This window comes from Diplotaxodon limnothrissa, linkage group LG23, assembly GCF_057381915.1.
Source record: "Diplotaxodon limnothrissa isolate DT_005_m linkage group LG23, D_limnothrissa_male_GT1.1, whole genome shotgun sequence".
Taxonomy (NCBI): domain Eukaryota; kingdom Metazoa; phylum Chordata; class Actinopteri; order Cichliformes; family Cichlidae; genus Diplotaxodon; species Diplotaxodon limnothrissa.
This window is the reverse complement of record NC_140617.1, coordinates 20,997,734-21,020,228: the sequence shown is the minus strand read 5'-3', so window position 1 is coordinate 21,020,228 and position 22,495 is coordinate 20,997,734. Positions and strand designations below refer to the sequence as shown.

Genomic DNA, 22,495 nt, shown 5'->3' with positions numbered 1-22,495 from the left:
TTCACTAGGACACCTCCTGGATGCCTTTAAGGTGCATGTCCAATTAGGAGCAGACCCTGGGGCAGAATCTAGGTGCTGGAGGAGGTAGCTGGGTTTTTGAGTCTCTGCTTAAATTGATGTCCTAACTAGCCAGTCCTGCGTGACTGGGTAAAAAACGTATGGATGAAAATGTTTATTACTACACACAGAACTAATAAACAATAATAAAGTGTTAAGTTCTTATTTCCTGGGGGAAAAGAGTCCAAATGTTCCATGAGTACAGTATATAATGATCTATATATGACCCTTACACTGTTGTGTTTGTTTGTGGATTTAATTGTTGTGTTGGCATTTGTTTTCACTAGACAGGGCAGTTAAGAGGCCTGTGTCATGCTGATTTCTATTATAATTATAGTTGTGTTTGTTTTCAGGTTTACATAGACTTTGTGTTTGTTCTTTATGGCGTTTTGCAGCCTGTGTATTTGTTTCAGTGTTCATGCAAACTCAGAGGCCTGCACTGGGTGTTGGTGGGTGCCTTTGTGTAAGATTTGACTAATGTGTGTAGGTGCATTTGTTTTTCGATTTGTATATCCTGCAAGAATGTATTTATTTTCAGGTCAGGGCATTTTTATTTGTAGCTTTTTGAATGTTTACATATTCCTATAACGAGTGGGTGGGTTTGTTTCAGGCCCCAGGGCAGCTCGGTGGCCCATGTGGAGTCAGTGCTGCAACAGCTGGAGGAGTCTCACGTTCAGTTGGAGGAACTTTTCCATCAGAGGAAGATCCGACTTGATGTTTACTTACAGCTGCGCATATTGCAGCAGTGCACGCTGGAGGTTCATTTACATTCTACTTTTCCATACAAATTTTCCCTCCTTGCGTGAGGTTGGAAAGGTGAACTTCATGATTGTGTTTTCCAGGTTACTGGGGAAATGGACGCCTGGAAACAAGACCTGCAGAAACAGTCCCAGGACTTCTCCACCGAGAAAATAGCATCAACAAGGCTAGCAGATGCAAACCAGGACAAGCTGGCCCAGGATAAGTTAGCACTGGGTCAGTCACGTCTAGTGGAGACGACCCCCGAGGCACTAACATTAGCACAGCAGCGCATTCACAGGTAAGCGGGCCAAGATGATGTCATCGCCCTCACTCGACACAATGATAACTCTTGACGCAGGCTTTGATTCATAGATTGGTGATTGAATTGCAGGCACATGGAACGAAGGCTGGCTATGAACAACATGATTTATGAGGTCATCCAGCAAGGCCATGACCTTCAACAGTACATCACAGAGGTTGTGGCATCAGGTAAGAAATTCACTCTCATGTAGTTTACTTTTGCTGGCTGAGGCAGTCAATTAAACTGAAACATATCGACAGAAACATACATCATGTTCTTCAGTGACGTAATGTCGGCTTTGAAAAGGGGACCCAAGATTGAGTCCTGTGGTAAGGCACAAGAAATGAAAGGTGACATGAATTTTGAATTTAAGAGGTTATTAATGGGCTGCAGTAAATACTTTAGTTTAGGGGCTCTTCAGTCATTAGTGGGGTTTTATTGTTAGCAGCTGAGAGGTTTTCTCTATAGTTTCCAGAGATAGGGTTTGGGGACATAAAGGTATTTAATAAAATCCGGGTAATGTGGTTTACAATACCTAAGAGATTCTAAGATCTGTGTATGGACACCATGAATAATGCCACGGTAGACCAAAGCCCTCATGAGCTCCCCATAGTTATAAGTAAGTGGTACTGATTTCTGATAGTGTATCACTGATGTGCTCCAGGTGTCTTAAAGTGTTTTCTAGTGATCCTTGAGTGTGTTTAGAAGTTACTTAGGGGATTGTGGAAACCCCTTAATTGGATTTTGCTTATTTATTTAATTATTCTTTAAGGGATTTCTAAAGAAGATTGCTAGTGGCTGGGGATATTCCCTCAAAGAAAGGACCTTGAGACATTTCTGTTAATCATGCCCTCAGTGTTTTAGTTAGTGTCGCCCTGTGGGGCTCAGTAGTTTCTGAAGTAATTGTGGGTTGTGATTTTTAACATTTCCATAGGGGGCTCCAGATATCTTGGGCGTCTGGTGATCATTTGAAGGTACTCGAGGTTCCAGAGATCCCTGACAGTTATGTACCCGAATAGGTTTCCAAGTACAAGTATTAATTTTTGAAATGTGCCAGTTCAGAGGTTGCTTTATGATTTATTATGATAATTCTAATATTTGACCTGGATTATAATTTCTTTAACCAGCAAGGTGGATATTATATTTGTTTACACGAGCTTTATATATTAACTTAACCAGCTCAGTACTGACCTGTCTAGGGTCAGGGTTGGGGTTGGTTTTAGCCAAATAGATGTTACATTTCAATTGTTTTATAACATTTCAGACATTTCAAATGTTTTATAGTTTGTGTGGACGTTCACCAAACCCAAACAATAAGCCTAACTCTATATGGGTCGCTGTTCACTGCGAGAATATTAAGTGGTTAAAAAAAACTTTAGCATGTTCTGTAATGTCTGCAATAAAGTACTGCTGCTGCTGAGTATGAAATGCAGTGTGACTGAATTAAATTTAGGTATTTCATTTTTCATTTAGTCAAGGACCGAAGAAGTTGTTTCCAGTCACACTTTGAGAATCTTGTCTTTAAAAGGTTCTGTTGGACTGGTTGGTTTGCAGAGACAACTGAAGGGGTAGTGATGATACTGAAACAGGCTATGTGGTCCTTGAAGTGCTTCCAGGTTTTCTGGTTTCAATCCAGGGCTTGTAGCTGTACTTGAGGGGGTTTTGGCTTTCCTTGAGGGGCTAATGAGGGCTTTGATGGCGTCAAACAGCAAAGCTGGCAAAAGGCCGAACGGGCACGAAGCAGAATAGTGCAGGACAGTTGCAATACAATGGCATGTTGATTATGTTTAACCTCCACAGAATAGAAGAGAATTGAATGCAGCAGAATAAAATAGAAATCAGTCAGCACATTTCATGCTCCTGCGTAGCCTCCGTCTGACCACTTCAGTAACACAGTGATGATATTAGGAGGGAGAAGGGGGGGGGGGGGGGGGGGGGGCACCGAGGATAATGGGGGAGGGGGGAAAGGGGGATGGGGTTGCCATGGAAACTGTTCTCTGAAGCACACAGCTGGTCCCCATAGAAACCAGCGTATTGAATTTGCCATGGAGACACACAGACAAAACCTTGCATCGGTTCATGCATCCATACACATATGAACAGAGATATACACAAACAGCTGTCTTAATGTACTTGTGGGGATGTTAGCAGCCAAAACGCCGTCTAGGTCTAAAATGTGTATCTCTATGTATGTGTGTGTGTGTGTGTGTGTGTCAGGTATCGAGCTGTCCGAGGCAGAAGGAGGAATCTCCTCTCAGGTGGAGGAGCTGCAGCACCTCCTGCAGGACAAACAGAAGGAGCTGCAGCAGATTGCAGATCTCATACACACACATCTGGAACAGAATCTGCAGCTGAGACACCTGCAGAGCCAGGTTAAACAGGTAACACACACAGATGAACATGTGCCAGCTGCCAAGTGGGGACTAAAGGTGATGATGCTGACCTGTATCCGTCCCTGTGTATCTGTCTCAGGTGCTGGGTTGGATCTCTGAGGGGGAGGTCATGTTATCTTCCTGCATGTTGAATTCCAGCTGTTTGTCTGAAGCTGAGCAACTGCAAAGGGAGCATGAGCGCCTCCAACAGGCCATAGAGGTTATTGCACACACAATGCAAACTGTACACTCCAATTAGAAGAAGTAATAAAAAGGAGAATTATTAAATGGCTTCTACATCAAAACTATGCTAAGATATCAGGTTTCTAAACAGCATATAAATATGGATTTTCTCCACTCTACAGAAAAAAATATAGAAACATCTCTTAACAGTTTTTCTAAAAAAAAAACACAAGACAGTAACAAACACTAAAAAAATATCTGTTCAGTATTTTAAGAAGAAAGTATTTATAGCCTTACCATAACATTGCCCTTTCTGAGTAATTTACATATAGATGTATAGATGTAAATATGTGTGACTGTTCTTCAGACTTCAGGTTATCACAACATGAAATGCATCAAAATCTGAGCAGCTTACCAGCTCAGCTAAATGGATTCCTGTGGGAAACCCTGCATGACAGCGAATAAATGACCCTGCCCTCATGCAGAGGATGAGTCTGATGTGTTTGCAGTCCATCACAGCAGTCAGCTTTAGAGGTTACCACAACAACAGGGACTCTCACACACAAAGTCCTCCCGACGGATTAACGGAAATGAAGTGAATGTGCTGTGCCTTGTCTTTTTCTCCAGTCTCTCCTTCATGCTGACTCCCTGCAGAGGACCCACCAGGTGGCCCTGGCTCTGCAGCAGAGAGCAGAGCTCTTGGTCAGGTTAGTTAATCTATTATTATTAATGCTAATTAGCTGCAAATATCAAATTATTAACCACTGGTCTCATTAATTTCCAGTAAAATCTGGCTTAAAAACATTTTTATAAAGTCTTAAATACAGACATAGCAATGCTTTATCAAGTACATAGTAACCCTTTGTACAAATAATAATAATAATAATAATAATACATTTTATTTGAGGGCGCCTTTCAGAAACCCAAGGTCACCTTACAAAAAACACAATTAATAAAAGGAACAATAGTCATAAAATACATAAAATAAGTTAAAATTACAAAACAGAGCGTGACAACAGATAAAATCAGCATTAAAGCGAGTAAGCCAGTTTAAACAGATGTGTTTTGAGCTGTGTCTTAAATACGGAGAGGGAGTCAATATTTCTTAGTGCAGGAGGAAGAGAGTTCCAGAGCCGAGGAGCAGAGCGACTGAAAGCTCTTTTCCCCATAGTGATAAGGTGTGAGGACGGAGCAGTAAGATGAATAGCAGATGATGATCTGAGAGTGCGGGAAACAGTGGTGATATGGAGCAGGTCACACAAATATGAAGGAGCAGATTTATGGATACACTTGTATGCAAGAAGTAAGATTTTAAAATTTATCCTGGCTTCTATGGGCAACCAGTGAAGCTGCTGAAGAACTGGGGTAATATGAGCACTTAACGGAGTGCAAGTTATGACCCGAGCTGCAGAATTTTGAAGAAGTTGGAGTTTATGAAGGGACCTTTTAGGGAGACCAAATAGGAGGGAATTACAGTAATCAATACGGGATGTAATAAGACTATGGACAAGGATGGCAGCAGCATGGGGAGTAAGGAAGGGACGGAGTCGGTGAATATTACGTAAATGGAAGTAAGCAGACCGTGTTATGTAATTAATGTGAGACTGGAATGAAAGAGTATTATCAAGTATGACACCCAAACTCTTAACCTGAGGGGAGGGAAGGGTGGGAGAATTTTCAACGTTAATGGAAAAGCTGTGGGATTTGGTTAAGACAGATGGTGTACCAACAAGTAAAACTTCAGTTTTATTACTGTTAAGTTTGAGGAAATTGGAGGAGAACCAGGATCTAATCTCAATAAGACAGTCTGAGAGGGAGGTAGGTGGGAGGGATGAATTGGGTTTAGAAGAAAGGTAGAGCTGGGTGTCATCGGCATAACAGTGAAAATTTATATTATATTTTCGGAATATATAACCAAGAGGAAGCATATAAATAATGAATAAAAGAGGCCCCAATACTGAACCCTGGGGCACACCAGCAGAAACAGGATAGAGAGCTGAAGAATGGGATTTAGGTTGGATAAACTGAGTGCGGTCTGAGAGATAGGAGGTAAACCAGGTAAGTGGGGTATGACTAATACCAATGGAAGCTAACCGGTTCAGGAGAATATTGTGAGAAATGGTATCAAACGCCGCACTAAGATCAAGAAGGATGAGAATGGATAGGAGACCAGAATCAGCTGCCATCAGAAGGTCATTGGTAATCCTTAACAGAGCAGTTTCTGTGCTATGATTGGGGCGGAAACCAGATTGAAATTGTTCATAGAGATTATGGTCATTGAGATGTGAATGAAGCTGGGCGGCGACAACTTTTTCAAGAATTTTTGAAATAAAGGGGAGATTTGATATAGGGCGAAGATTATCAAAGTTATTGGGGTCTGCACCAGGCTTTTTGAGAGTTGGAATAACAGAAGCCTTTTTCAGTGCTTCAGGAACAATCCCAGTGTTCAGGGAGGAATGAATAATATTGGTTATGAGAGGTGCTAAAGAGGGAAGACAGGCTTTAACTAACACAGTAGGGAGAGGGTCAAGTTGACAGGTGGATGGCTTAGATTTTTTAATGAGATTAGATACATCAGTTATGGAGGGAAGAGTAAAGCTTGAAAATAGCTGACAGGAAGACAGTGGGGTAACCAGGAAGTCTACTTCAGAGTCAGGAGCTCCTAAAGAGTTAAGTTGACGGTGAATGTCTGAGATTTTACAAGTGAAAAAAGAGATAAGAGAATTGCAAAAATCAACAGAATACATCTGGGAGGGGAATGTGTCTGGAGGTTTTGTAATTTTACTGAACAATGAATAGAGGGACCTGGAGTTACCTTCATTAGAACTAATTAAACCAGAGTAGTAAGCAGATTTGGCTGAGGCAATGCAGTCCTTATAGAACAAAACATGATCATTGTGCATTTCTTTATGTACAGTAAGTCCGGTTTTCTTGAATAGACGTTCGAGTTGGCGTCCTTTAGCTTTAAGGTGACGCAGGTCGGAGGTAAACCATGGAGCTGAACGGGAAAATGAGACAGTTCGATGTTTAAGGGGAGCAAATATGTTAAGAAGGTTATGAAGGTTGACATTATAATGACAAACGAGTTCATGAGGGGTTGAGGAGCAGTGGATAGATGGAAGGTCATGGACGGCAGATGAAAAAGTTACATAACCCCATGTATGTACTGCTAACTGTTATTGTAATTCATAAAATTATATTATACTTCACAATATTTCCGGAAATGAATCAATCAAAGCAAAAGCTTTGATCATCTGTCACCTTCTGGTGTTCTGTGTTAGAGAGAGCTCACATTTCCCAAACTGTAAAAGAATCATTTTTATAATATTCATTTTCATTATTTAACGTTAAATGATGAAAATGTTACATTTCTTCAGGAAGGCCAGCCATTAGTCTGTTTAACAACTGACATCTGCGCTTTCCTCCTTAGGTCAGGTCATTATGACCCAGATGCAGTGAGGTCTTGTGCCCAGACGGTGGCGCTACACTGGCAGACTCTGATGCTGAGGATTGAAGACAGACTTAAATTAGTTAACGCATCTGCTGCCTTCTACAGGACGTCACAGCAGGTAACGAGAGACTGTAACTGCGTCTGATAAATAAACGGTGCCAAGCACTTAACTGAGTGGTTAGCAAACTCGTAATATATTATAATTATCTTAAATGAAAAATAATTGTAATACTTTAACTATAGAACACATTGTTTTTACAAACTTACTTTTTAGGTTGTGCAAATATTTAAAATTTAAACTACAGTCAGCCGGAAATTCGTAGTATACTGTGTTTTTTCAAGTGTGTACCTGCCTGTTTCCAGGTGTGTGGTGTCCTGGAGAGTCTGGAGCAGGAGTACCGCAGGGAGGAGGACTGGTGTGCAGGAGGAGAAAGACAGCCAGAGCAACTGGTGCCACTCATCAGCAAACACATGGAACAGAAGGAGGCGTTTCTGAAGGTGAGGAGCTCTGGAAAACCACCACAAACTCCAAAATAGAAGCTGAGCATTGCTAATATTTTACGCTGAAAACGAGTCCAATCAGCTGCTGTAATCGGTCATGGTCAGGCTTTAGTGACATATCCTATTAATAGGATACTTGAATAAAGTTGAATACATTTATTTATTTTGAACAGTTTTCTTGTTCAATGGTCATGGAAAGTTCTCATTGTATTAAATTTAGCAGTCCCAAAACATCCAGCATGAGTTTGTTTATTTTGACCAGAGCATTTATGAAAGTTGTACGATCTGGGCCAATCGTACAAGTGTTATCAAAGTACTTCCCTAATCAAGTCTTTCTACTTGGCATGCATCTTGGTAACTATTTGAGCAATTATTTGTAAGTGCTTGTGGAGAAAATGGCAAGTTAAACTTTACTAAACCTGGTAATAAAGTTTGATTTTGGATGGAGTGAGCCAAGCCTCCCACAATGCTGAAACTGTCGGCAGTAATGATCGATCATAGATATATTCGGGCTTATTCGAGTGCCATGTCTTTTTCTCATAATGTCTGTGGTGTTGGTCATCGACAGGCCTGCACTCTGGCCAGACGGAACGCCGAAGTTTTCCTCAAGTACATTCACCGTAACAGTGTCACCATGGCGACCATCTCTGGCCACAGTGTCACCGTCTCCGGGGTAACAGGGGTTGCAGAGGTCACTGGGCACTCCAGGGTGCCCGAGCAACAGGTCAAAGGTGAACAAAAATATATACATGAGAAATATTCAAGCATTTGTTGGTGTAAATACAGAATTACAGTGGAGCTGGGATCACTTCTTGAGGAACACCACACTTAATGGCAAACTATAGTGGTAATTTGACTTACCCAGATGTGTCTGTGCACTCAGGTATCCTCAGTGAGCTCCTCCAGAGAGAAAACAGAGTTCTTCATTTCTGGACTTTAAAGAAACGTAGACTGGATCAATGCCAGCAGTATCTGATGTTCCAGAGTCACGCTCAGCAGGTAGATGCGGTCTGCTAAATTATTAGCACTGTTATTCATGCTCATTAACAACAAAATCAGCAAATCATATACACTGATCGGGTGTAACATAACATTATGACCACTGACAGCTGGCTCATGTGGTCTGTTCCAACAGACAAGCTACTGTATCAAACAACTTGGATTCTCAAGCATACAAAGTTGCTTCCTTTTTCAATCTTACATGATAGTAAATTAAATATTTTGTCATTTGAAACATTGTGCTGTTGTTTTGTCCAGCATGATACATTTTTCAGTTTTCTGTTGAGTAGGTCAAAATACTAATCAGTTAACACAGTAATTGTGTTGCATGAAAAGTCTCGCATACTCTCTGGGTGTTCGCATCATATTTTGGAAATGCTGACTTTGAGTTATTAACGGACATCTGTCTAATGTGTCCTTTTGTTGTAGGCTCTGGATTGGCTACAACAGTCAGGGGACCACTACCTGGCCACACACACATCACCTGGGGCGACAGTGGCTGAGACGCAAGAACTGCAGATCCAACACAGGGAGTTCTGCATTTCTGCCAAGGTGTGTTTTTTTCCATAGTTTATTGAAATGTATATCATATTTTATCACTTTCTATGAACAGTACTTCCTAGTAAGATAATTAATTAGTTAATGTAGTCTGAGCTCATGTTTGGATTGCTCAGCAGCCTTATGATGCACACGCTGAGGGGCCAATGACCCTCTAGCCAAAGCATCTGTTTGAAAAGACTGTTAATATTTTGTTTGATACTCACAAAAGCAGAGCAGCAAACAGCTATGAACTAAGGCCATCTGTGTACCAGTCCACCTGTCAGTCAAAGAAACCATATGCTCTCATAATGCAGACTAAGTCTTAATAGGTGAGCACTTTACTCTTCAGTGTTGATTGTTTGTGCACAGAGAAAGATGCCAGAAAATCCCTTAAAGAGAAACAAAAGGCCATTATGAGATGCAAAACAAACGCTAAGAGACGTATTGTGATCAAGGAGATACTGAACATCTACAAAGAGACCACGAGAGATGTAGAACAACCCAACAAAATTCAGAAAATCAAACCATTTTTATGGATATTAAAGTATTTCCCAGCTCCATTTTGTGTCCTGAATATGATTAAAATCAGGAAAAGTGCTAGCAAGCCACATGTTGTTGTGAGGTTGAATTTAACTAAACTATGACCTTGTTTCTGTCAGCATACGCAGGAAAAGGTTCACCTGCTAATACAGCTGGCCGAGAGCATGCTGGCTAAAGGCCACGCCCACCGCACTGAGCTCCGTCGTTGTGTTTCTACGGTTGACAAACGCTACCGGGACTTCACCGTCAGGATGGGGCAGTACCGGCACCTGCTGGAGACGGCACTGGGAGGCTGCTCGCAGGTAAACGACACAAGTACTGACTGTGGAGCAGGAACTCTCCACATTTGAAAGCGAAAACATGTGAGTGAGTGAGATGTGATTCTTAGTGTTTTTGCAATAAACACATCAACATTTACTTATGTGTGAACCTTTGCATTTAAAGTTTATTTCCATGTAAAACAGGTTATGATTGAATAATTTGAAGGACTATATGATACAAATGCAGCTTTTTGAATTATTAGCAACATACAAGCTGCAAATGTGTGAAATTAGAAGGCAGATCTGTTGCTGTACTTCTATGATTATTCAGATTTAGAAAATGTATATTAAAAATAAATATAAATGTATGTGTGTTTTAGTGAGTTTACTTTGTATAGTTTTCCTCTCAGGATAATAAGGACTTGGAGCTCGAGCTGATCCCCAACAGTCTGTCAGACTCCGACCCCGAAGTCAACCTGTCCGATCCGAGCCACCAAGTCAGTGATGAGAAGAGACGTTCCGCCCGCAAGAAAGAGTGAGTACTCTGATATTACTGATATTAGTATAGATATTACTGGTAGCAGTACTACTGCAGTACTCTGATAACACCTGTGTGTGTCCTCAGGTACATCATGGCTGAGCTCCTTCAGACAGAAAGAGTCTATGTCAGAGATCTGCAGGAGTGTATTGAGGTATATTTTCAGAATTCGTGGGTTCTGATTACTGGATGTGACGCAACACAGTACTACATAATACTAAATTGTACTTTCTGCTGTTAATACGATTACCTGCTGCAGACATACCTGTGGGAGATGACGAGCGGCTCAGAGGACGTCCCGCCTGGCCTTGTAAACAAGGATGATATTGTGTTTGGAAACATCCAGGATATCTACGAGTTCCACAACAGGTACCACTAAATATCCTGCTAAATGTGCGATAACACTGCAATATTCTAATGGATGTATTACATTAGGAAACATCCAGGACATCTATGAGTTTTAAACATCTCCAAACTACATGTTTAGATATCATAGGTCCATAACTGTGATTAAAAGAATATTAAAATGCATTTAGAGAAAATTAATATTTTCTCTGTGTTTTTGCAGTATTTTCCTGAAGGAGCTGGAAAACTATGAACAGCTTCCTGAGGATGTTGGACACTGCTTTGTCACCTGGGTATAATTCTTTTTTTTTAGATGTCAGGTTGATTATTTATTTTAAACCTACAGAGCTAATGATTAATCTGTGTTTATTTCCCTATCAGGCTGATAAGTTCCACATGTACGTGACGTACTGCAGGAACAAACCAGACTCCAGTTTACTCATCCAACAACATGGCGTGGCGTTCTTTGAGGTCTTTTTCAAACACCACAAACATCAACTTAACAACTTAATATTAGCCAGTAGTTTAGTTGGGTAGCACTTTATTTATCTTCATTCCAAATATTATTTTTTAAATATATAAGAGTTTCATCAATGAAAGTTTGGATTTCACTAAAACACAGCTATGTTTACGGCTTTCCTGTGTTTTCTGGACTCATGTCAAGCAAAACCTGGCAGCTTCATCTTCTTCAGCAGACTTTGAAACTTTGAGGTTGGAAATTTGTGAATGTGACACCTAATGCCACAGAAATGTAAACTAAGCTGGCGAAACCAAGGTCCCTCAATTCACTGTGGAAAAAAATAAGATCTACCTGGGATCAGTTGTCTCATTTAGAGCCCAACATTCAGATATCTGTGATTCTAGCAGTTTTGTCATTACCGTTCCCCAAGAGACAAAACAAAGTATCAACCAACCCAGAGATTAGTTCCACCACACCAGAAGTACACTCCATCAGTCAGTCACCATGTTTGACTATGAGGTTTAGACACTGAGCCAACAGAAAGAAGAAAAGCTAAATGGTCTAGATTTCCCTAGATACAGTTTCCCGTGAAAAGTCGGATCACAGAAAAAGATCTTGGAAAAATGTTGGTAAAAGCATTTGTTAACCTCCTAATATTATCCAGGCGGTGTCTTTAGAGTTAGTTTCACATCTACCCTTCTTTATGAAGAATTCCTTCTTGCTGAATGGAAATCTTACAATAGAAGAACTCCAAGGCCAAAATGCCTGTAAGAGACTTGATTTGACATTTAACACCTTCGAGCATGTTTCTAAAACACAACCCAGCACTACTGCTAAAATGTTCACCAGCAAGCTGGTGGAAGTTAATAGATTAACACAGATGGAAGGACACGCAAATTATCCAAGATTTTCACCATCCAGAGAACCATCTCGACAGCCTGACATGAATTCAGTTTATGGACATCCAGTCTCCAGTGACTAATTAGAGGCTTAAATTAAGTAACGAATAAACAAGGAACTGGAAATTTGGTTTAGCATATCTGGGTTTCCACCACAAAAGTCATCAACCTCAGCATCTTTGAGTGATCTAGCCTACTGTAAACTGTAAGAGTTGAACAAATAAAACAGCATTACAACTTTTGTCTGGTTCTTTATTCTGATATTGATGGATGAACATAGGCCACATCTGTAACACACTGTTAGAAACCATGTTTAAATCACAGATAGCATACACATTGGGCTATTTGTGGCTAAATTACAGCACTGCTAAATGTTTTTTAGCCATCTATCGTCCAAATGCCACAACACATGTGACTTCTGGCCCAAATAACATGGACCTGTGGTTGAACTGAGACAACCAGACTCACCTTGAACTGGTCACCAGTCAAGGCTAACTGTGGTCCAAAGAAAACTGCAAAAATAGGCCAAGTTTGTGCTATTTCATGATGTGTTTGGAATTTAACAAATCCACTTTTCAAGCTCCCAAAACATCAGTTCTTGAGTTTACAGTACAGTTTACTATTTACTTGGTTCAGTTTCCCCTGTAATACTAATATAAGAGAAATAAATAAAAATAAGTGCAACCATAGGAAACATAACCAAGAAGATAAAAAAGAGCTTATGGGACCATAAAACAAAGTGTGAGTCACCAACAAATGTGGTTTGAATTTTATTGGACTGCTTTAAAGCTTGATTAATGATCTTTTATATGATCTCTAACATTTTATTTTGTGTGTACAGGAGGTCCAGAGAAGACACGGTCTAGCAAACTCCATCTCTTCGGCTCTCATCAAGCCTGTTCAGAGGATCACCAAATACCAGCTGCTGCTCAAGGTACGCCCTGAATTTCTTTTACGTTTCCCCCACATTCAAAACACACGAGAACGAAGTGTTTCCCACAGAGCTCCAAACTGTTTTTGTTTAGAAGGCTGTTAAATTTAGAGGAAGCCTCGGAAATGTTTCATCCCTCTGGCTGTTTGGAAAACATGGCGCCTCAGAGGATTTTTTCTGAGCACAGCTTTCAATCCCGAATACTTTATATGGAGCCCAGAGGACACAGCGTGTGTGCCTGGAATAATGAATGAAAAGCGCTTCGTGTCAGTTTGAAAACTTTGTTGTAACTCAGCAGCAGCAGGAGGCTGAAGGTGCCGAACACGTAACCCCCTTTAGACTGAGCTTCATTTCTTTATGTTGCCACTTTGTCTGTTCAGGGTGATGTTTTAACTGTTTTTCAAACTCTTTAATACTTCAAACCAGAGCAGTGAAGAAATATACAAAGTGAAGCTTCTGCAGGGTTGCCCTATTTTTTGCTGATGGCCATGAGGGAGGTGACTTCTGTTGTAAAACTAAGGCTGATTCTATGGAAGTCTATGAGGAAATGACTCCTCACTTGACCTCTAATTGTCTCAGTGTGTGTGTGTGTGTGTTTGGGGGGGATTATGGGGACATTGTGTTTTTCTTTTTGAACAGGTTTATTGAGATATTTGGCTTGTTTGTTTGGTGGGTTTATGGCAACATCTTGCTTGTTTTTTGGTGAGCTTTGGAGAACATCTTGCTGGCGGGTTTCTGGGGATATTTGGCCTGTTTTTGGTGCCTTTATTGGGACATATGACTGTTTCTGGCAGGCATATGAGGACATCTTGGTTGTTTGTTTGTTTTTTGGCAGTTATAAGGAGATATTTTGTTTATTTCTAAGCGTATTTATGGCGACATGCTCTTTGTTTTTTGGCAGGTTTGTGGGAATATCTGGCTTTTTTGGGGGGCAGGTTTGGGCTTAATTCTCTAAAATATCTGCAATCATATATTTTAAACATGGAGAAATGCGCTACTCTTTTATACAACTTCCTTTGCAGCTTTTTAAAAAATATTAAAATCACCCACAAACCATTATAATATAAAACTCAAACATCTTTTTATCACTGTGAAGATTTCTCACAGAGTTCAGCACTTCATTTTCCAGGGAAAACACTGATGAACCTGTATATGTGTTAATGTGATGCAGGAGCTGCTAGCGTGCTGTGAGGAGGGAAAAGGCGAGATAAAGGAAGGCCTGGATGTGATGCTGAGCGTCCCAAAGAGAGCAAACGATGCTATGCACGTTAGCATGCTGGAAGGTGACACAGAATATTTTTCACATGAAGTCAGGACATATTATGAATTGTTCCGGTCGTTATCTAATGAAGAACTTCATACAGTACTGTCAAGGAGCCACCCCTCATTTCTTTATATTCTGCTTCCAGGAAGTGAAGCTTTCTTGTGTTATTTTTAAGTGGTCTTAATCAATAGTTTTCCAGGCTTTCTGAAGGTCTCACCTGGCTTTTCAGAAGAATTTCTTCTTTGCTAAGACACTTAACAGTGACCTTTGAATCATTCAAGCATAAAATGCACCAAACTCATGTGACAACTTAGCAGAGAGCCAATTTTAAATTATGTCTTTAAACACTTTGTTAAAAAACCACATCTGCTCTCATTTCTTTAGCTGAATCTGTGAAAAACACCAAAAGATAACACGGTTTGGCAGCAGAGAGGTAAAACAGTTTACAGTCATCTGTAAAACACGGTAGAGGCTCTGTCATGGTTTGGAGCCAGTGGTGTTGGAGATAGTGCTAAAATTGATAAATTATCAACACAGAAAATACCATCAGATTCTGACCCAGATAGGAAATTAATTAATAATTAATTAATAGATTGGCCTCCCCAGAGCCTGGACTTCAACATTATTGAAGTAGTGTGGGATCATGTTGACAGAGAACAGAACGAAAGGCTGAAACATCCAAAGAAGAGCTTTGAATGTCCTTCAAGAAGCCTATTCCTGAAGACGACTTAAAGAAATGACAAGAAAGCTGCCTAAGAGAGTTCAGTCTGTGCTGGAGAATAAAGGTGGTCACACCAAATATTGACTTTCAAGCTCGTTAAAATAGTAAAAGCTGTATTTGCATGTGTGTTTCGACATGTTCAAATAAATCACTGCACCTATTTCACATTTTAGTAAGTAAAAAGCAACGGGGAGTCGCTCAAGACTTTTGTAAAGTAATGTATAAACTTTAAAAGGTTAAAACTAAAAGCAAAACTTGACAGAAATGTCTTGGAGGCTCCTCACTGTCTTGTATCTTGCAGGTGTGGAGGATGGTCTGGATGTTCAGGGCGAGCTCCTGCTGCAGGACTCCTTCCTGGTTTGGGAGCCGAAGTCTTTGATCAGAAAGGGGCGGGACCGACACCTCTTCCTGTTCGAGTTGTCACTCATCTTCAGCAAGGAGATCAAAGACTCATCTGGACGGACCAAATACATCTACAAGAGCAGGCTGAGGGTAAGGACAACGTCCAGCTTTGCTCCGTTCAAATCAAAAAAGTACAAATGGAACTAATTTGGCTGAAGATATTGTACAAAGTTTCTCTTACTTCTTGTCTCTGTCTCAGACCTCTGAGCTCGGTGTAACAGAGCACATAGAGGGCGACCCCTGTAAGTTTGCACTGTGGGTTGGACGAACGCCAACCTCAGACAACAAGACAGTCCTAAAGGTGTGTGCTCCTGTCAATGAATGAGTGAGTAAACATTCATACAGTGATGGTTCGATCTAAGGAATAATCCTTCTTTTTGTTTACTTTTAGGCATCATCTTTGGAGCTGAAGCAGGAGTGGGTTCGTAGCATTCGGCAGGTGATCCAGGAGAGGCGGGGTCACTTGCGGGGGGCACTTAGGGAGCCCATCCCCCTCCCCAAGACCCCCAACCCCACGCTGGGGCGACAGCGCAGCATCAACCGCAGGTCAGCTCACACAGATGGCCTTTAAACAGTAATACTGACTCCTGACCTGTTATATCGACAGCCCTAATTCTCAGTGCTGCTAATATTTGAACTCCAAACTCCAGTGAGAAAGCACTTATTTTATTTCTGCTATTAAGATTTATGTGCTTAATATATAAAAACTGTTTGTGTCAGACTTAAGTTTACTTCCACTTGGAGTACACCTGGTCTCTGAAACCATTACAGGTTTCCAATCAATCGAATGTGGCATCCACGAAGTCCCAGCTCATGAAGGATATTCATAAGTTTCTCATGTTGGATCGGGTCAAAGGTTTTTTCCAATTGTGTTTATGAATGTCCTTATTACTTTAAAATTACAGGAGCCCATACATAAAAGTGACCGAACGTTTTAAACATAGCCAGTTAAATCTGAAACCTTTATTACTCCTGGGTTTGAGCTGTTGGTTGGATAAATCAGGAAAGTTATGGACAACCTCTTAAGCTTTTAGAAATGTTAACAGACCTTTTATATCATTTCCTGACTTTTCCTACCCAAGAGGAAGAAAATAGTTGATGTCTTAGTCAATAAAGGAAAAAGTGCTTCAGACTTATAGTAGAAGAAATAAGAAGCGCAGACTGACGAGGAAAACAAACTAGATTAAAAGATCGCACGTAGCGTCCACATACTTTTGACCTGTGAGAGTATTTTGAACCCTAGAACACAACCCGAATGTTTTTGTTTGTTTCAGGGAGACGAGCGAGGACGCAGACAGTCTGGGTGATGCCAGCAGTCAACCCGACACCGTCTCCATCGCCTCCCGAACGTCACAAAACACCGCAGACAGCGACAAGGTAACACACACACACACACAGTCGCACGCACACTCACAGACACGCTGTGAGAGGGTGTGTCGAGCAGTCGTATGACCTCACTGCTGCTGCAGCTGGCTGGGTGTATGTTTTTGGTGTGCTTGAGGGAATTTCCACTATTCATGGTCGGACTCCTTCAAGAAACTTTCACTGCTCTGCTCTCCTGATGAGGTACGTTTCATTTATTTTACCCGCTTCTCATTAGTGGGGCCAGTGGCAGTGACCTCTGACCTTGAAAACTCTGACCCTGCTGGCTTGTGCTCTGATTTGTGAGACAGTTAAGAGAGGAAGGTGGACGACTTTATTTTTTACTGCGTTGGTGACTATAACACGGTGAAAAAGAAAAAATACACTTTTTTTGTCACTGTGAGGAGTTAAAGGGACAGCATGTAAGTGGCGACAATAATAACGAGTCTAAATTGATCCATCAGAGCAAGAAAACATTTAAATAAGGAACATTTCTGCATTTTCATGAATTTATCCTTACAATGTTCAGCACGATATGATATATCGTGCTGAATATGAGTATTCAGAAGATTACTAGAAAAAAATTAAATGTTTATGAAAAATAAAATCCACCAAAAAGGTAAATCTTAATAAGATGTCAGAAAAAAATGCAAAATAAACATTTTAGATATATTAAAACAATTATATACAACTATTTCAATAAAGATAAAAAATGTAAATTATAATCAAAATATTATGTTATACACAAAGTTAACATTGAAAACACTACTTTTAAATTAGTATTTTAAATAAACCTTTTATTTTAAAATAAATCTTTGGATAAAAAATACAATTTTACAGTTTTAGAAAAGATAAAATTAAAAATTAAATTTTTACAAAATAAAAATTAAATATAAAAATTAATTATCTGAAAAGTTTTTTTTCATGTTTAAAGATAAAATAACATAAAAGTATTTAGAAAATTTCTGAAAAATCCCTGTTTTATAGCTAATTAAATGAATGTAAATTAATTAATTAATTAATAAATACCAGTATACGTGTGAATAAAATAATATGAGTACTGCAACCTAGTTCCTTATTGGAAATATATCCGTCTGTCCTGTCCAACTTTTTGGGCTCTCTGTCAGTCTTTGAGATCACTGTGACAGTTGACACAGCGACCTCTGACCTTTCTGACAGACCTTTGCTTCCTCCCTGAACGCACACATCTATTCACATCTGTGTTGGATTTTTTGGGGAACACCCGTCTCATTCCCTGCGGACGCTACAAGTGTTTTCTCTTCCAGCTGCAGCCCACGTGTTGGAGCTCACAGTCAGCGGTAACCACGGTGACCAGATCACATGATGTTTTATGCTGCTCTCTGGGCCAATCAGAGAAAGGCTGTTTTTGGATGATATGAGAGGCTTTCATGGTTTGTGGTTTGGTCATGTTTCTGCTGAATTGAAGTGACTTTCACTCATCAGCTCTCAGTTCGAGTCATTTAAACCCAACAGACGGCTTTTTGGTTGGCTGAGAAGCCAGAAAAGCTTGATCCATGTTTCTATATGTTTGCATATTGACCATAGATTACGTAGATATAGAAGCAGCTTATTAGCTCTCAGGAGAAAAGAAAGTTGACCCTTTTTCAGATGAACAGAATCAGCATTCTGGGATTTCCTCACCTGGATGTTTGAGCATGCATCAAGACAAACATCTCCACACTGTTGAACTTTATAGGCATAGCTCATAGTCTTGAAGTTATCTGAGACTTTGTTCTTTATTAATAGTTTATATTGTATTTAGTGTCTTTGTAATCTGGAACTCATTCCTGCCTTGCAGCTTGAAACACGTTAAGTCTTATTTTTAGCCGTCTGCAGGGAATAAAGTCATATCTCAGACTGCTCCCTCACTTTATTCTGAATTTTCCTGGTTTTATCATTTGGAGAAATAGAGGTTGTACGCTCCCAGTGAGCTGCATGGGAGTGAGGTCATGGACTCCAGGAGACACCTCTCTGCATACTGAGTGCGAATGAATGTCTGCTTCTCTCAGAGCTTGGAGCACTGATGCTAATGATGCTGTTATTATCGTTTAACAACACGGCGGTGACACCTTCCGCCTGTAAATAATCTGTCCTACCTGTCTGCGTGCAGCTGTCAGGAGGCTGCGAGTTAGTCGTGGTGTTGTTGGATTTCTCTGCCGGAGGACCGGGAGAGATCAGTGTTCGCTGCGGTCAGACGGTGGAGCTGGTGGAGCGCTCAGCAGATCGGCCCGGGTGGTGTCTGGTCAGAACCACAGATCAAACACCTCAACAGGTAATTAGCATCCAGAAGACAAAACAAAACATCCCAGCAAATAATAAACAAACTAAATGTCCCCACATGTAGCAAAACTTCCTGTCTTGCCCCATCAACCCCCACCAGTTGTGACAGATGGCCACCCCTCCCTGAGCCTCGTTCTGCTGGAGGTTTCTTCCTGTTAAAACAGAGTTTTTCCTTCCCACTGTTGCCAAGTGCGTACTCATAGGGAGTTGTCTGATTATTGGGATTTTCCCTGTATTATTGTCTTTGCCTTGCAATATTAAGCACCTTGAGGCAACTGTTGCTGTGATTTGGTGCTATATAAATAAAACAGAATTAAAATATTTATCTCTGCAGAATTATATTCATACTTTTTTCTTACACATTGTTTCACAGCGTTTGGCAAACTTGACTTCCTGATAGAAGATATCTGTTTCTATGATGCCAATTTATCTTTAAACATATTAACTTTGACTGTCCTTGTGGTCTGAAACATTTTTCTTTTCTTTTTTTAAAAAAATTCTTTCTACTTCAAGTTATACATTAAGAAGTTCTGATCTTTTTAATGTCCCTTTTGGATTAAAGGAAGTTGGTAAGAAAGCTTTAAAGTTTCCGGATTAAGTTCCCTGCTGTGGTCCAGAGCAGCTGAGGGAATGAGAAAAGCACTAAAGGGTCTACTAATAGATCCAAAGTATCGTGTGCCAGTAAAAGTCAGATTTTTACTGAGGGACTTTAGATGAAAGAAACAAACCGGTTGAGCTTAGAAAATTAGCAGATTATTTTATATGATGGGTTGGACAACTGATGTAATGAATGACCTCAGACACAAGAACCTCAGATTTCTATCTAACCATTAAAACCAGTGACACACTCACTGAGTCAAAGGGGGCTGTTAAGCAGATTAGCAACAAATATCCCCATAAGTGACAAATACAATGAAGGTCCCCACGTGTAACAAAGGCAAGAACTTATAGCCATAAGTACCGTTAAAGTGTGTGAGAGGGTTTCCTTGTTTTTCTGATGCTCAACCATCCCTCTAACATCGCTGCTGTGTTTCCTCACAGGAGGGTCTACTGCCCATGAGCACCCTCTGCCTGTCGCACTCCCACAGTGCAGCCGATATGGAGGGACTGCTCCCAGCCTCCACCACATCCTCCAGCACCTCTTCTACAAGCACCACCACCTCCTCCTCCTGCAACTCATCCTCTACCACCATCACCTCCACCTCTAACTCCTCCACTGTGAGCGCCGGGAGGGGTGAGTACCCAGAGAACTTATTGCCTGTGTTCCCATCAGCCCCAAAGGGACCTGACTGTAATCACAGATATTAATGATGCTCTAACTGCTATTTGCAGGAAAAAAATCTAAAAAAGTGATTCCTGAGAAAACATACCTTCTAAAACAACAGCGTGGTCATTTTTAAACTGCTGCAGCACATCCCTTGTTTGCTCGATGTCACTTCCTGTTTAGCCAGAGGCAATTTTAAACATCCTCACGCTGTATGTGTCCCACATCCTCGCTCTCTCTCTGTGCCACCTAAATATTTAAATCCATGTTTGTAAAGTTGTAAACACACTTGAGTCCTTGAGTGCTTGTCCCATAGCTGAGCATGAAAAATTAAATGCGCTTTGTGTCTGTCAGACTCTGCCGCTTCACATTAACATCACAGCTTTATGAGCTTCAAGGAGATGGTCCACAGTAATGAGGAAACATCTCAAAATGCAGCTTTGGCTATAAGCTTCTGGGAAACTGAACTGTTAAGCATAACTCTGATCATCACACAAGTCTGCAATGAAATATTTCCATCTTTTTGATCTAAATAAGACAAATTTAGGATGTTTGATTAGCCCCTTTTTCTTTTAAATGTAAATATTTAAAGAACATTTTTACCTAAATTGCAAATATGAACATTAACCTGACTATGAAATATTTTGGGTGCAGTGTATTTTTTGCGTACAGGTATAACAGAATAACTTTAGTGTTTTGTTTTTTTTAACTTGAGTATGAACCTATACAAAAAGCTGAAAGATATTAAAAAAAACTGTTTTATTGATTAAAAAAATACACTGTATCGGATTCATATCGGAATCGGCAGATATCCAAATTTATGATATCGGTATCGGACATACAAAAGTGGTATCGTGCCATCTCTAGTTCATAGTAATTAAAAACAAATGAAACAAACAACAGTTTTCACATTACCTTTCTTATAAAGCGTGGTTGTTCTATCCTTGCTGGTGTTTTCTGCCGGTATCCAACTCCATGTGTTTGCAACAAACTTGCCTTTTTTTTGCAAAACTCCAAAACACTGCTCCTAGCGTCCTGGAGCACTTCCGTTGTGTTTTGGAGTTTGTACGTGTTTTGGAGTTTGTACGTGCTTTGGAGTTTATACGTGCTTTGGAGTTTGTACGTGTTTTGGAGTTTATACGTGCTTTGTCTCTAGGGGACACTGTACTGAACATTTTATTTTGAAAATTCACTGTATTCTCTAATAAGTGTGTTATAATTTCGTGAATTTTGTCATCAGACAACAAACACAGGCTGTGTAGATTTTTTACGATTAGCCAACACACAGACTTCATTGTAACAGGAGTGACTAGTCATCTATTGTAGCTTTATTGATGGAGTCTACAATGAATAAAAATAAAAGTACCACAGATGCATAGTGGGGCCTTTTACTGTTTTACAGATACCAAAAAAAAAAAAAAACCCCCAAAGAAAACAACAAAATAAAATTAGTTTAAGTTAAAAATTAATAAAAAGTAAAACTGTCATTGTGCCAGAGAGCAGTGCAAATTGCATTAATATGTAATTTGCACACTATAAATCTAATAAACAGCTGGAAGAAGGTGTAATACAGAAATATGTGTGTCTTCAACTCTCTCAACATAAGTAGTACTCCACAGAAGGAAAATAAATGAATCCAAGCAGCTAACATACTTCACACAAGTTTCGATACATAACAAAACAAGAAACAGACTTGTCATGTCGAGTAACACGTATTGCCTTTTTAATCGTTTTTACTATGAGTAACATGACACAGAACAAAAATGCCTATGTAGTTTCAGTGGAAACAGAAAAGTGACCACAGCACTGAGTGTGGCCTCGACCTGTGTGGCAACTTTTTCCCAACTTTAATCTGTAATCTGGTTTGGCAAGGTGTTTGAAATGCGCACACACACACACACACACACCCACACACACACACGGTTAAACATTGACCTGAAGGAGTTTCACACAGACAGGAATCTACAGTTTATCATCCTGACTGTGTATGTGTGTGTGTGTGTGTGTGTGTGTGTGTGTGTGTGTGTGTGTGTGTGTGTGTGTGTGTGTGTGGCGACCCGCTG

The 22,495-nt window shown here is 40.2% G+C and overlaps 1 protein-coding gene across 3 annotated transcripts in view; it reads left to right on the top strand.

Annotated features, from left to right (window-relative positions):
* Nucleotides 1-22,495, top strand: part of LOC146607974 (kalirin-like) — a 53,246-nt gene that overhangs the window by 17,438 nt on the left and 13,313 nt on the right. For 2 of the 3 annotated variants that reach the window (XM_085348449.1, XM_085348448.1), the window contains 25 exons: nucleotides 668-815; nucleotides 900-1,096; nucleotides 1,190-1,287; nucleotides 3,317-3,480; nucleotides 3,572-3,691; nucleotides 4,282-4,361; nucleotides 7,085-7,223; nucleotides 7,469-7,603; nucleotides 8,175-8,337; nucleotides 8,490-8,605; nucleotides 9,035-9,157; nucleotides 9,805-9,987; nucleotides 10,356-10,480; nucleotides 10,571-10,637; nucleotides 10,743-10,852; nucleotides 11,052-11,121; nucleotides 11,210-11,299; nucleotides 13,029-13,121; nucleotides 14,290-14,401; nucleotides 15,405-15,595; nucleotides 15,705-15,806; nucleotides 15,897-16,051; nucleotides 16,780-16,882; nucleotides 18,999-19,160; nucleotides 20,210-20,402. In XM_085348449.1, coding sequence (XP_085204575.1) covers nucleotides 668-815; nucleotides 900-1,096; nucleotides 1,190-1,287; nucleotides 3,317-3,480; nucleotides 3,572-3,691; nucleotides 4,282-4,361; nucleotides 7,085-7,223; nucleotides 7,469-7,603; nucleotides 8,175-8,337; nucleotides 8,490-8,605; nucleotides 9,035-9,157; nucleotides 9,805-9,987; nucleotides 10,356-10,480; nucleotides 10,571-10,637; nucleotides 10,743-10,852; nucleotides 11,052-11,121; nucleotides 11,210-11,299; nucleotides 13,029-13,121; nucleotides 14,290-14,401; nucleotides 15,405-15,595; nucleotides 15,705-15,806; nucleotides 15,897-16,051; nucleotides 16,780-16,882; nucleotides 18,999-19,160; nucleotides 20,210-20,402 — 3,239 coding nt within the window. Of the gene's footprint in view, nucleotides 1-667; nucleotides 816-899; nucleotides 1,097-1,189; nucleotides 1,288-3,316; nucleotides 3,481-3,571; nucleotides 3,692-4,281; nucleotides 4,362-7,084; nucleotides 7,224-7,468; nucleotides 7,604-8,174; nucleotides 8,338-8,489; nucleotides 8,606-9,034; nucleotides 9,158-9,804; nucleotides 9,988-10,343; nucleotides 10,481-10,570; nucleotides 10,638-10,742; nucleotides 10,853-11,051; nucleotides 11,122-11,209; nucleotides 11,300-13,028; nucleotides 13,122-14,289; nucleotides 14,402-15,404; nucleotides 15,596-15,704; nucleotides 15,807-15,896; nucleotides 16,052-16,779; nucleotides 16,883-18,998; nucleotides 19,161-20,209; nucleotides 20,403-22,495 lie in introns of all 3 variants that reach the window. The other variant, XM_085348450.1, reaches the window with a different exon arrangement.